The sequence below is a fragment of the Plecotus auritus genome (genome assembly GCF_963455305.1).
Source record: "Plecotus auritus genome assembly, chromosome: 10".
Taxonomy (NCBI): Eukaryota; Metazoa; Chordata; class Mammalia; order Chiroptera; family Vespertilionidae; genus Plecotus; species Plecotus auritus.
Window position 1 is genome coordinate 39,322,315 of NC_137785.1, and position 13,153 is coordinate 39,335,467.

Genomic DNA, 13,153 nt, shown 5'->3' on the forward strand with positions numbered 1-13,153 from the left:
GTTGTAAAAACAATCTACATCACTGTACTCAAAACCCCAAATAATCTCCCACAGACGCACGCGCGCACGCGCGCACACACACACACACACACAAAACAAACAAACAAACAAACAAAACAAAAAAAATCGAAAAATAAAGCAGGGTCGAGTGCACTCACACTTTTCAGAGTAGGACTAATGAAAATTATTTTCAGAAAGAGAGCCTTGGGAGAATATTAGCTGGTGCAAGAAGGCGATAAGGGAACAAAACATGGAATTCCAACCCACCTATGGGACTCAGAGGAGACCACAACCACTCGGGCTGGGGCTGAGCGGCACAAGACATCCTGAAGGAGCTGGACCAGGTAAAAGTGCCCCAGGTGATTCACCTGGAAGGTAGTCTCCAAGCCATCTTTTGTGAGGCTCCAGGGTAGAGCGAAAGCCGCTGCGTTGCACACAAGCACATGCAGAGACCTGAAAAATAAAACAACCAATGTTATTGCAGGCATAAACACTCTAAAATCAAGGATAACTCATGCTCTCTCAGGAATAAACAATTATTCACTATCTTCAAGATTCCAGTCCCTTGGAAATAGGATATCCCAGAATGTCACATCTTAAATCACTCTGAAGGGGAAGGGCTTAGACTTGGAGTTGGCAACTGTCCAGGGTTGCTGGTGGAAGGAAGGGGTTCCTGGGATGCAGGACTTTCAGTGCTAAAACCAGGGCCGTAGTGGGCAAACCAGGTTGTGTTGGTCACCTTGGTTGGAACCTAGGTCCTACCACCTAATTGAATCTATGCTTCTTAATTCTTCCAATTCTCAGCTTCTTCAACATAGTCTTTAAAGTAAATATAAAAGAAAAATATGCTGCAAAAAAGGTGAACATAGGAACCAGTATTTAGTATGTGCTCAGTAAACTTACCAAGGTAGAAATGCTCTATCTAAAGAGACAGGTACATATGTTTGTATATTTCTTCTAGAAGTAAGATTAAATCTACATTTTAGAAATGAGCTTTGGAGGTAGGTAAGTGGAGGCCTCTTATAATATTTTATTTGGTATATATTTAATTCATAATAAAAAATTTAAAAATATTAAGTAAGCTTTTCCTGTGACTCAAAATCCTAAATCGTTCTAAAGAAACTGTACTTGTGGGAAATCATCCTAAGGTACTAATAAGAATTTTATAAAGAAAGATATTCAAGGCTAACCAGTGTTGTAATTGCAATATAAAAACAACATATTAGAATTAAACTAAATATACAATTGGGAAATCATTAAATGAATTTGAATATATGTATATTATAGGAAACTATGCAGCCATTAAAATAACAAATAAACAAATCTATTGACCCTGTAAAACCTTCATAATAAAAAATAAAATATATACTATTATATGATCATGCTCAGAGCACACACACAGTAGTAATGAAGTATAGACAAAAATCTTAACAGTAGTTGTCTTTAGGGTTGGGTAGAAATGTAGGTGGAGAAAACGGCACCAGGTATTAGACCTTGATTCAGCAACCTTGGTGCTTGAGTTCTGGCTAAGAAAGAATTCAGAAAGAACCAAGACTCAAACTTTAAGAAAAAGTGTATTTAGAAAGTCACAGAGAGAAGAAGTAAGCCTTACAAGTTACAGAGGCAAAGGAATGGTGCTTGAAGCTTAGGAGAAATAAAGCAAAGTACATTCAAAATATATATATATATATTCCAGCGGGCTTAGAGAGTGATAGTGTGCTGGGTCCTCAGTCCTAAGAGCTATTAAAGCTAGGGAGTTTAGGGGAGGCCCTAGGGCAGAATCTCAATAGAATATTCATCAGCTTTCCAGGTATATGCAATCAGGGTCATTGTCTCCAATGATTGGTCAGCACCAGGGCAGGGCGTCATTAGTCAATGCAGCTCATCCTGATGTCAGCCATGGCATCGCTTGTATGGTGTTGCTGCATTTCTGGGCCTGGAGCTGAAACACAACTGAGACCTAGGTTTTATCCCTAGGACTCAATGACTAAGGGAATGGTTGTGCAAGGGCTTGTATGGGAGTCACATGAGGCCACACTTTGGCCCCTTGTTCTTCTCCAAGGGTGTCTAACACATGACTAGGAACATACCAAGGGAGGAAAGGTCAGGGGAAGGTCTAAAGCACATGACCAGTAATTTGAAAGGTCAGGGGGTCTAAACAGCATGGCCACCTCACCGATATGCAAGGGGAGGAAAGGTTATCCTGGGGGCAAGATTCTTATTTTCCCAGTTCTGTTAGGGGCTTTCCACCCTGGTGACCTCCTATATCTGGCCCATGGTCCTTGCTCTGCTCATGTCTGTCTAACTGCTACCACAGAACCCAATGTGTTTTAAATAATTTTCTTTTTGAGTTCATTCATATTTTCTTCATCTTTTTCCCATAATTAACATACGGTGTCTTTATAATAAGAAGCAATGTAATCATTTAAATGCTTGATAGAAAAAAAAGCATTTAGGAATTTGGCTAACAAATAAAACAAGAGAAAAAGAGATAGGGTGGGGTTTTAGAGGAATACTGGATGATAAGTTCAAAGGTCTGCATTTTGTCTCAGTTTCAGACAAATCACTGAGGTCTTTGAGTTTCCAAATCCTGGGAATTGATGGGAGCTGGTAATTGAGGGTGATGTTTTCTTATACAGCTCAGATTCTACACTAATGGCTTGCAGGTAATATTTCCTATGTGATATAGGAAGTAAAATAATTTCCTGTATTTTTATTTTTAAAAAGTCAATATTCATTTATAGAAACTTTTCATAGAGCTATTACTTTTTGTAACAATCTGATTTTGTTTCAACCTCATAAAAAACTGTAGCCAGAGTCATGAATTTTTAAAAACAAACTTTGGTATGTAATAAAGGGAAGCATAGCCCAGCCGGTTTGGCTCAGTGGATTGAGCATCGTCCCATGCACCAAGAGGTCACCAGTTTGATTCCTGATCAGGGCACATGCCTAGTTTCATGCTTGATCCCCAGTGCGGGGCATGTAGGGAGCAGCAGTTCATTGTTTCTCTCTCATCATTGATGTTTCTATCCCTCTCTCTTCCTTTCTCTGAAATCAATAAAAACATATTTAAAAATAAATAAATAAAGGAAAGCATAGAGGAAACACTCTAAAAACTAAAATAACCTGTTATCTAAATAAAGTAAAAGGGAACAATGACAAATTCATGCAATGCTATAAAGGACCTATACTTTTAATATATAAAGAGTGCTTACAAATCAATAAAATACTTCCGACTCCTGAGGAAGTATGGATAATGACATTTTAAAATTTTATAAAATTAAATTACAAAGTAAGCAATACAAAATGAAACATGTTAAACTCTACTTGTAGCAAAATTGTAAATAAGATTTTCTCTATTAAATGACCAGATTTATTTACTAGTATATTATCTTTTTATCTTATATAAACCTGGTGATTATATTCCTATACTCTGTATATTAAGTTGAAAATATATATCATAAGAATTAGAAAACTTCACATTATTTCACTCAGTCGTCCTGTTTCCGGGCAGTAGGGTACATATGGGGCAGTGCTGAGGCAGCAGTTCACACCTCGAGAGAGAAATAGTTTATCATTGATAATGTTTAGAATTGCCACTGTATGATCATAATAAAACACAGAAACCTTTAGTCAGTTTTATTATTGGTTTTGAACTCTCTACAAATAATGCTCCCCCATTTTGCCTACCTATGGAGCACACCCTATGATATGCCACTGCTTCTGTAGGGGGTTAAATGATGGACCCTAATAGATATGTCCACTAGGAACCTGTGAATGTGACCTTATTTTGAAAAAGGATCTTGGCAAATGTAATTAAATTCATATGGTGAGATGAGATCATCCTGCATTAAGGTGGAACTAACCAATGACAAGTGTCCTTACAAAAGAAGAGCCAGGCAAGGGGACTCCAGAGAAGGATATGTGAGGGCCAAGGCAGAGACACAGTGTTGCATCTAAAAGCCAAGGAATGCCACTGATTGCCCACCTGCACCAGAAGCTGGGAGACAGGCATTGAATGGACTCAGAGCCTCTAGAAAGAACCAACCCTGCCAACACCTTAATTTTGGAAGTCTGGCCTCCAGAACTGTGATAGGCTAAGTTTCTCTTGTTTTAGGTCATCAAATTTATGGTAATTTGTTATAGCAGTTCTAGCAAACTAAGACAAGTTTCCAAGTTTCTTTCCTAAGAAAATACTCAAAATTTATATAAAAGTTTACTCATAAGGACGAGTCATAATTATAAGTGAGCTAGAATTATAAAACGTATATGAACTAGAAGTACCTTAAAATCCAACAGCAGAAGAATGAGGAGCTAAGCCCCAGTATCCTGTAAGGTACTGACCAGATTCACTATCACTTCTTCTGTCTCTACCCTACCCTTTTGACTGCAAGAGAAAATAAAACTCTTCAAAGCTGTTTTTTCAGTGTTTCTCTGTCTTTAAGACAGGCCTGGGAATGTGGAATTTTGGCACCTTTATCTTGATAATACCTTTATCCCTGCCTGTGCATTTTGTCAAGAAAATGCAAACTGAATCAAGTAAAGAAACTTGCTTACCAAAGACCTCAGTCTGGAGGACCCAGACACCCTTTCTTGTTTCACCAAATTTTAATACCCTTTATTAATGTTAACTGCACAACACCAGAAGCAAAATATGTACCCTGTACCTAAAACTTGTCACCTCCATTAATTAAAAACAGGCTCATGGAATATGAAACTGTAAACTGCTAGACTTTTTTTCTTTTTAAATATATTTTATTGATTTTCTTACAGAGAAGAAGGGAGAGGGACAGAGAGTTAGAAACATCAATGAGAGAGAAACATTGATCAGCTGCCTCCTGCACACTCCCCACAGGGGATGTGCCTGCAATCAAGGTACATGCCCTTGACCGGAATCGAACCTGGGACCCTTCAGTCCACAGGCCAATGCTCTATCCACTGAGCCAAACCAGTTAGGTAGACTTTTTTTCTAATTGTAAAGACACTTAATTGGCTTGTACAAAAGGAAAAGAATTCCTTTAGCCTCGCTTTAATGAGGTTTTTATTATTCAAATGGTACATTTTGCCCAGTTTTGACTATAAGCCACTGCAATTCAAAAAGCTCTGAGATGATTAATATTTACAAAATATCAAAGGAAAGTTCAAACTATAAAGATAGAATGAAAACAAAAATAGTATCATTTGGATTCCAAGGTTGATGCTATTAGTCAGCACTTTCAAGGACTGATATTTTTCTTCTTTTGGTGGATTCTGGTCTGTGAGAGGACAGGAAGGGTTGTCTTATGTGGATAGCATAGGAGATTCCAATATGGGGCAGGGTGTGTGTGTGTGTGTGTGTGTGTGTGTGTGTGTGTGTGCGTACCTTTACACCTGCTCTCTGTGGTTCTGAACTACCATGAAGAAAGCTCTATCTCTTTATTGAGTGGACCCAGCACCTTCTCTGAGGAGCTGGGGGTGATGTTTAGAAAGTAGTAATCAATTGCATCCTCGAGGGCCAAAACATTCCTTTGGGCCAGAGAACAACAACTCAAGAATAAAGAGGATGGGATTCTAATGATTTACCAGTGGGAAGCTCTGCTTGTCATCCATGGCCATGACAATTGGCCCAGCTTCTATCCAGGGTGGTCTAGGGGAAACTTCTCACTGGAAAGAGCACTGAATGGTGATAACAAACAAAAGAGGGTCCTAGTCTAAAGGCTGTCGCCTACTGGCCTTTAGATAGCTGATCTCTACATTATCTTCCTACTCTCCCTCCCTTTTCCCCTTTAATTCGGGTATAATTGACATGTACTATAATATTAGTTTCTGGTGTACAGTCCCTCAAGAGTCCCATCCATTGACTGTCCCTCTCTTTGTGGCCTTTTCGATCTCTCCCTCTCCACGGGTTCATTCTTGCTGTCTAACAAGCTAGTCAGGTTTTCCTGACCATGAGTTGGGAGAAAATCAGGAAAGAAAGAGGAGGAAAAAGAGAGAGAGAGGAAGACAGACAGAAGAGAGGGCTGGCAAGAAATGTCACCTTGACACTTAGGCTCTTTCAAGGGGTACCAACCTCTCTTTTCCCTTTTATGGCAACCTCCTTCCTTGCCCAATCGCACTTCTTTTCACCTAGCCAACTGCAGTCTGTCTCATCACTATTCAGAGTCTACCAAAGCTGTTTGGAGAGCAAAGGCTTCACAAGCACTACATCCAACAACTTCCTTTCTGTTGAGATTAGACCTCTGTCACAAAAGACCCACTCCTTCCTCCCTGATTCCTGGACCCCTTTCCCCTCTCAGTTTCTGTGATACATCTCATCTTGGACCTTCTCCTAATGCCACCACTGCCTCATCTTCTGCCTCCTCCAGCCCTTCCTCAGCTACCCAGAGTTGCATTTTCAACCTTCTTTGAGTGAGTCTCAAAACCTTTCCCTACAGCAATTTCATCCTTTACGATGGCAAACTACTCACCTACAGCTCCAGCGCCTGTATCCCTAAGGAACAGAATCTCATTCCTACTATCCCAAATCTAAACTTTATCTTCTCTCCAAGTTTTCCACCGTTAGAGATGTTCTTATTTCTGCAATGGGAGATATTCCTTAACCAGTCTCCTAATATATAAACACTTGAGGAAACATTTGCTGCCGGTTTATAGGCTAGATCCCAAGTGGGGGGTGTGCAGGAGGCAGCTGATCTATGTTTCTCTCTCATCAATGTTTCTATTTCTCTCTCCCTTCCTCTCTCTCTAAAATCAATAAAAACTTAAAAAAAAAAACAAAAAAACATTCAGCCCTAGGTGATTTGGCTCAGTAGATAGAGCGTTGGCTCAGCCTGCAGACTGAAGGTTCTCAGGTTCGATTCTGATCAAGAGCACATACACAGTTTGCGGGGGGGGGGGGGGGGGGGGAGGGGAAGGAGTGGGGTGCAGGAAGCAGCCAATCAATGATTCTCTCTCATTAATGATGTTTCTATCCCCCCTCCCTTCCTCTCTGAAATAAATAAACGTGTTTTTTTTTTAAAGGAAGCATTTGCTATCACATCTTCTCCCATAGTCTCTATGACTGATCAATGCCAATATCTCTAGACCTTTCAGGGTCTCTTTAATACTTTGTCTAGTCCTTTATATTTCCAATGAAGTAGGTGTTATGATTTTCTGCCTAGCTCTGATTTACATGTCCAGTGTACCCACTCCCAACTGCTATGAGCACTGACTTCTCCAGAAAATTGTCCCTGATTGATGGGCATCATCATATCTGAAAAATCATGCCCCACAGCCAGGTACTCTCTGAAAAAAAGAGAACCAACTCTCTAATTCCTTCTTCAGAGCTCCCTATAGGATCAGGCTGAAACTAGTTTCCAGTTTAATTAACCCATTTCTCTCCTTCTCTTGAGAGCACTTGCCCAATAAATCATCAGAGCAAACATCCCCCTCCCAGGCTTGATATCTAGGGAACCCAAGCTAAGACAATGAATGTTATTCCACATTTTTCATTTGATATCTTTAGATTTGGTCACTGCAATAGCCCATACCTGGCCTTGCCAGCTCTGCCCTCACCCTTACTGGACTCATCATGAATACTGGGGCCAAGTTAAAGACATCCTATCTAATAAAAGAGTAATATGCAAATTAACCATCACTCCGCTACACCCCAAGCCACGCCCACAAGCCAATCAGGAGAGAAAATGCAAATAAACCCAACCAAGATGGCTACGGCCACAGAGAGCAGGAGGGAGGCTTGGGTTTCCCTGGCAATGGAGGAAGCCAAGCATTCTGCCTGCCCTTGCCGGCCTAGGCCTCCACTCAAGGCTACAAAGTTTCAATGATAGAAGATACATAAACACAAACAGAAATGGCGGCAGCCACGGAGCTGGAAAGAGCAGGAGGTTAGGGTGGCCCCAGACGATGGAGGAAGCCAAGCTTTCCCCACACCCTGGCCGGCCCAGGCCTCTGCTTAAGGCTACAAAGTTTCAATTATAGAAGATACATAAATCCCCCAAAAAATGGCTGCCGCCACAGAGCAAGCAGAAGGCTTGGCTCCGCTCCAGGCTACAAAGTTTCAATTGTAGAAGATAAATAAACCCCAGATACCAGGGCCTCCACTTGGGTCGCCAGGGGGTGTGGCCAGCCTGCAAACCACCACAGGCCCCTCGCCCAGGCCACCCCACGCCCCAAGGGAACCCCCACCCTGATCCAGGACACCCTTCAGGGCAAACCAGCTGGCCCCCACCTGTGCACCAGGCCTTTATCCTATCTAATAAAAGAGTAATATGCAGATTGACCATCACTCCAACACACAAGATGGCTGCCCCCATGTGGTCAAAGATCCTGCCCCCATGTGGACACAAGATGGCCACCACAAGATGGCCAGCAGGGGAGGGCAGTTGGGAGGGACCAGGCCTGCAAGGGAGGGCAGTTGTGGGTGATCAGGCCAGCAGGGGAGGGCAGTTGGGAGGGACCAGGCCTGCAAGGGAGGGCAGTTAGGGGGCAATCAAGCCTGCAGGGGAGGGCAGTTAGGGGTAACAAGCCGGCAGAGGAGGGAAGTTGGGGGCGACCAGGCCTGCAGGGAAGGGAAGTTGGGAGGAACCCAGGCCTGCAGGGGAGAGCAGTTGGGGGGGGACCAGACCTGCAGGGGAGGGCAGTTAGGGGTGACCAGGACGGCAGAGGAGGAAAGTTGGGGGCATACAGGCTGGCAGGGGAGCAGTTAGGCATCAATCAGGCTGGCAGGGGAGTGGTTAAGGGGTGATCAGGCTGGCAGGCAGAAGCAGTTAGGGGCAATCAGGAAGGTATGCAGGTGAGCAGTTGGGAGCCAGCAGTCCTGGATTGTGAAAGGGATGTCCGACTGCCTGTTTAGGCCCGATCCCTCGAGGAGTCCCAGATTGGAGAGGGTGCAGGCTGAGCTGAGGGACCACCCCCCCAGTGCACGAATTTCGTGCACCGGGCCTCTAGTTATCTCTCTATATAAAAGCCTACGCAACTGGCCGACCAGTAGCTATTATGCACAATGACCACCAGGGGGCAGACACTCAACACAGGAGCTGCTGAGCTGCCATCACTTGGCAACTGTGGTTCTTGGGTGACACACCCAGAACCAGAGAGGAGGGAACTCTATTCCGGGGTGCGTCACCTGAGAACCACCCTCTCGCAATCCTGGACCCCTCGGGGGATGTCGGAGAGCCAGTTTCAGCCCAATCCCCACAGGCCAGGCCAAGGGACCCCACCAGTGCACAAATCCATGCACCGAGCCTCTAGTAAGTGAATAAAAGAAATATTGACAAAGACATTATTAAAATGTATAAAACTAAATTACAAATAACCAGTACAAGATTTAACATGTTAAACTCTACTCCTAGTAAAAATTAATAAAAGATCATTTCAACCTATCAAATTAGCATTTTATTTATATTACTTTTATTATGTTATGAAACACTGATTGACATATGTATTCTTACACCCTGAATATGTATTGTTTTAAGCCAATACATTTGTGGTAATTTATTACAAAAGCAAGAGAAAACTAATAGAGTGAGGTAATAAATGTTTGCTGTTTTAAGTCACTAAGTTTGGGGGATAATTTAACAGCATCAGATAACTAATACATGCATCATGCTATGTGCAAGAAGCCAGATACAAAAACCTACACATAAAATTCTTCCATTTGTATAACATTCTGGAAAATGCAAACTCTAGGGACAGAAAAAAATATATATGGTTGCCAGGGGCTGGGTGTAAGAGGCAGGAATTACTACAAGGGGGCAAAGGGAAAATTTGGGGAAGGAGCTATGGAACTGCTCTGTATCTTGACTGTGGTGAGTCCATGACTGTGTGTTTGTCACGACTCCCAGAACTGTATAATAAAAGAGGTAAATTTTCTATACATAAAATGCACCTTAACTTTAAATATGGAGAGAAACACTAGTGCTTTGTGTGTCTCTAGTCTATCAACTCCACCCAGAAGGACTACAGCAAATGGGTCTCATTGGTCTCCATACCTCAGGAGTGACTTGCAGAGCACCTTGCACCTGACACTTGATTGATGCAAACTGCTGAATTTTATGAAACTCAAGTAAAATATGCATGGACTATTGACAATGTGCCTTGCTCCGAGTTCCAGGAGAATAACTGAGAAGAAAATTTTAAAATTCTATTAGGTAAACCTAACATTGTAGAGATTAGAGAACACTTGTCCATGTGTATAGGACTCATGCTGACCATCCCCCTGTTCTTTCAATAGTTAGCTCAAATCCCACCTCTCCTGTGGAATCCCCTGGACCAGTGGTCAGCAAACTCATTAGTCAACGGAGCGACCGACCACTGCCCTGGAACACCCAACCAAAGGAATGACTCTGTCTGAATTGGTAAAACATTTAGTATCTACACAATTCCTTAGGCGACAGACGAAGCTCATCTTGGAGAACATTCTCTGAATGTTCTGATCAATCACAAAAATTCTCTCTTATGCAATTTTACAACCTACTTATGTGTTATAACAGGAGAGGGGCAGTCTGCAGCTTTGTCATCATATAAAACTGACCCTCAGATTGGTCATAGAGAATTTTCAATGCATGCCTGTGTAACTGATCACACAGGCCTAGAAAATCTATAGAACTTTCCCTTGCTTAGAACATTCATATGATTTCAGTCTGAGAAAACATTGTTGATAGGTCTTGGTATGTCACCAGTCTATTTTAATCATCATAGAAACACATAAGATGAGAAACCCACAGATGAGAAAATTAAGCTTCAAAAAGGTTTCCTGCCAGGAATTGAAGGAGCCAGAATTCAAAACTAGGGACATTTGCCACTGAACTCTATTCTTTGCCATGAAAACACATAGGCATTAAAACAAGACAACAGGAAGGCATGCTACTGCAGGCCGAGGGGTTGAACATAGATAGTGGTCTCCCTGGTAGGCATCCCCGGAGTTGTCAATGCACACCCAGCACAGCTATGAACAGCAGTGCTATTAGGTGAGTAAGAAGTCAGAATGGGTTAGAATGCTTGAACTTCAGCTCATCTCTAATCTGACTCTCATCCACAATGATGACAGGAATGGAGATTTCTGGACAGTATAAAAACTCATGACACTTTTATCATATTTCCTGCTGATCCCTGATCAATGCATTCTTGTGTTACTTGATTTTCCCACTGAGACGGATCACCAGGATCCTTCACTCTGTCACCCTTCATTCTACATGTCACGACCTTCTCCATCTCCCAAGGGTTACTCAGAAGACATTTCCTTCCTCAAAGAATCCTTGCACCTCATCTGGAAAATAAGCAATATCTCCCTCTTCTGAACTTCCCAAACATTTCTCTAGACCAGCCGTGGGCAAACTACGGCCTGCGGGCCGGATCTGGCCTGTTTGGCTGTTCTATCCGGCCCGCGGAGCCAAAAGAGCGGAGGGTTCTCTTGCTCTCCCCTCCGCTCCTTTACTTTGAATTTATATTAGTTCACAGAAACACTCCATCCATGCTTTTGTTCCGGCCCTCCGGTCCAGTTTAAGAACCCATTGTGGCCCTCGAGTCAAAAAGTTTGCCCACCCCTGTTAGTCGCTACCAATGCAACAAGCTACTAGTAAATGAGTGGTGGAGGGAGGACGACAGGATCCCATTAGTTTCCTCCACAAATGTCCACTGCCATTTTTAACCCTACTGACTACCCTGAATGCTCATCAGGAACTGGCAACAACCCAACTCCAGCATGCCCGAGTGTTTATTGAACATCAACTTCTGAGTTGTAGCATCTCCCAGAAGGCTTGGTCTTCCATTCTACCTGGGGTGTGTCCATTCCTACATTATTTAATACTTTTTCTATCACGTGCTACATGTACAAATGTTGTTTCTGCCATTATGCAGCAATCAATGTCCACCAGGAGAGAGATCTTTGTTCGCCCAAGGTCTCGCATGTGGTAAGAAGCCTTTTGTACATTCCTGAATGGATACATCTGAATCAATGCTATTTTTCCAATGACATTTGGTCTATAGGCCATTAAATAGCCATGTTTTACAATATATTATTCCCTACAAAAAAAGAAGGCATAAGGAGGAGGGGAAAAGTTGATTTGGGTCTAAGTGATCATAAAGACAGAGTTATTTATGCTTTGGAGATAAGATCAGCCCAGTATGACTCAAGGAACCTACAAATCAAATACATAATTTCAAACCTGAAAACTTAGAAGTGTCCTTTAAAACAGTCTGTGAGAAGCAGTAGCAAACATCATGGCATTGAGTTACAGTGAAGATTTGTAAATCAAATTGTAACATGCTCCCTCCCAAAAAAATAGGACAGACTTTCACAGGTTAAATAAACACCCCAAGAATGTTTACACAATTGTGGCTCTTGAGAATTCCATTTCAAACACAACAAAAGAATGAGCTAAGTAGAATGTTATATAAAGGGAAACACTTTTCAATTTCTCCCTGAAACAGAATGTCACACCATCTGGGGCACTTCTCAAGCGAGTAACAAGCATTCATACTATTTGGAAATACTCTGAAACTCAATAGAAAGGGCCTAACGACCCAAAATCACCAAAGCAATTGTTTCAGGTGGTCAGCTGTATTCTTCTCCCATGAAAGGAGGGGGGAAATATTATAGAATTCCAAGGTGTATTCTGCTTAAATAGCTGAGGGAGGTTTATTTTGAACTTAAAGATGGCAGCATAAAACTTAATGTAACAATTCTCTTCTACAGCGACCTCAATCCCAGGGAAGGTTCCCTACACTCCAGCAATCACCAAAACCAAGACCACAATGCCCAACATGAAGGGTACGTGATACTAGCAAAACTCAGGACGACTTTAGGTGGCATATAGGCAAGCTTTTTAAAAAGTGCTTATTTGCCATAATGTACCAGGGAAAAATACGTAATTAGCCTCTCAAACTCACAATGATCCTATCTAATAAAGAGGGAATATGCTAATTGACCCTCATGCTGTCGCAAACATGGTGGCACCCACAGCCAATAAGTAGGGAATATGCTAATTGACTGCCCCACCCTCAAAGATGATGGCGCCCACAGCCAATAAGGAGGGAATATGCTAATTGACTGCCCCACCCTCAAAGATGATGGCGCCCACAGCCAATAAGGAGGGAATATGCTAATTGACTGTCACGCCTTCAAAGATGGCAGCGCCCACAGCCAATAAGGAGGGAATATGCTGATTGACTGCTCCGC

General features: G+C 42.3%; 1 protein-coding gene across 3 annotated transcripts in view; it reads right to left on the reverse strand.

Annotated features, from left to right (window-relative positions):
- The window catches only part of WWOX (WW domain containing oxidoreductase), a 947,098-nt gene that overhangs the window by 675,807 nt on the left and 258,138 nt on the right, over nucleotides 1-13,153 (reverse strand). For all 3 annotated transcript variants that reach the window (XM_080645807.1, XM_080645809.1, XM_080645808.1), the window contains one exon: nucleotides 268-453. In XM_080645807.1, coding sequence (XP_080501933.1) covers nucleotides 268-453 — 186 coding nt within the window. The remainder of the gene's footprint in view (nucleotides 1-267; nucleotides 454-13,153) is intronic.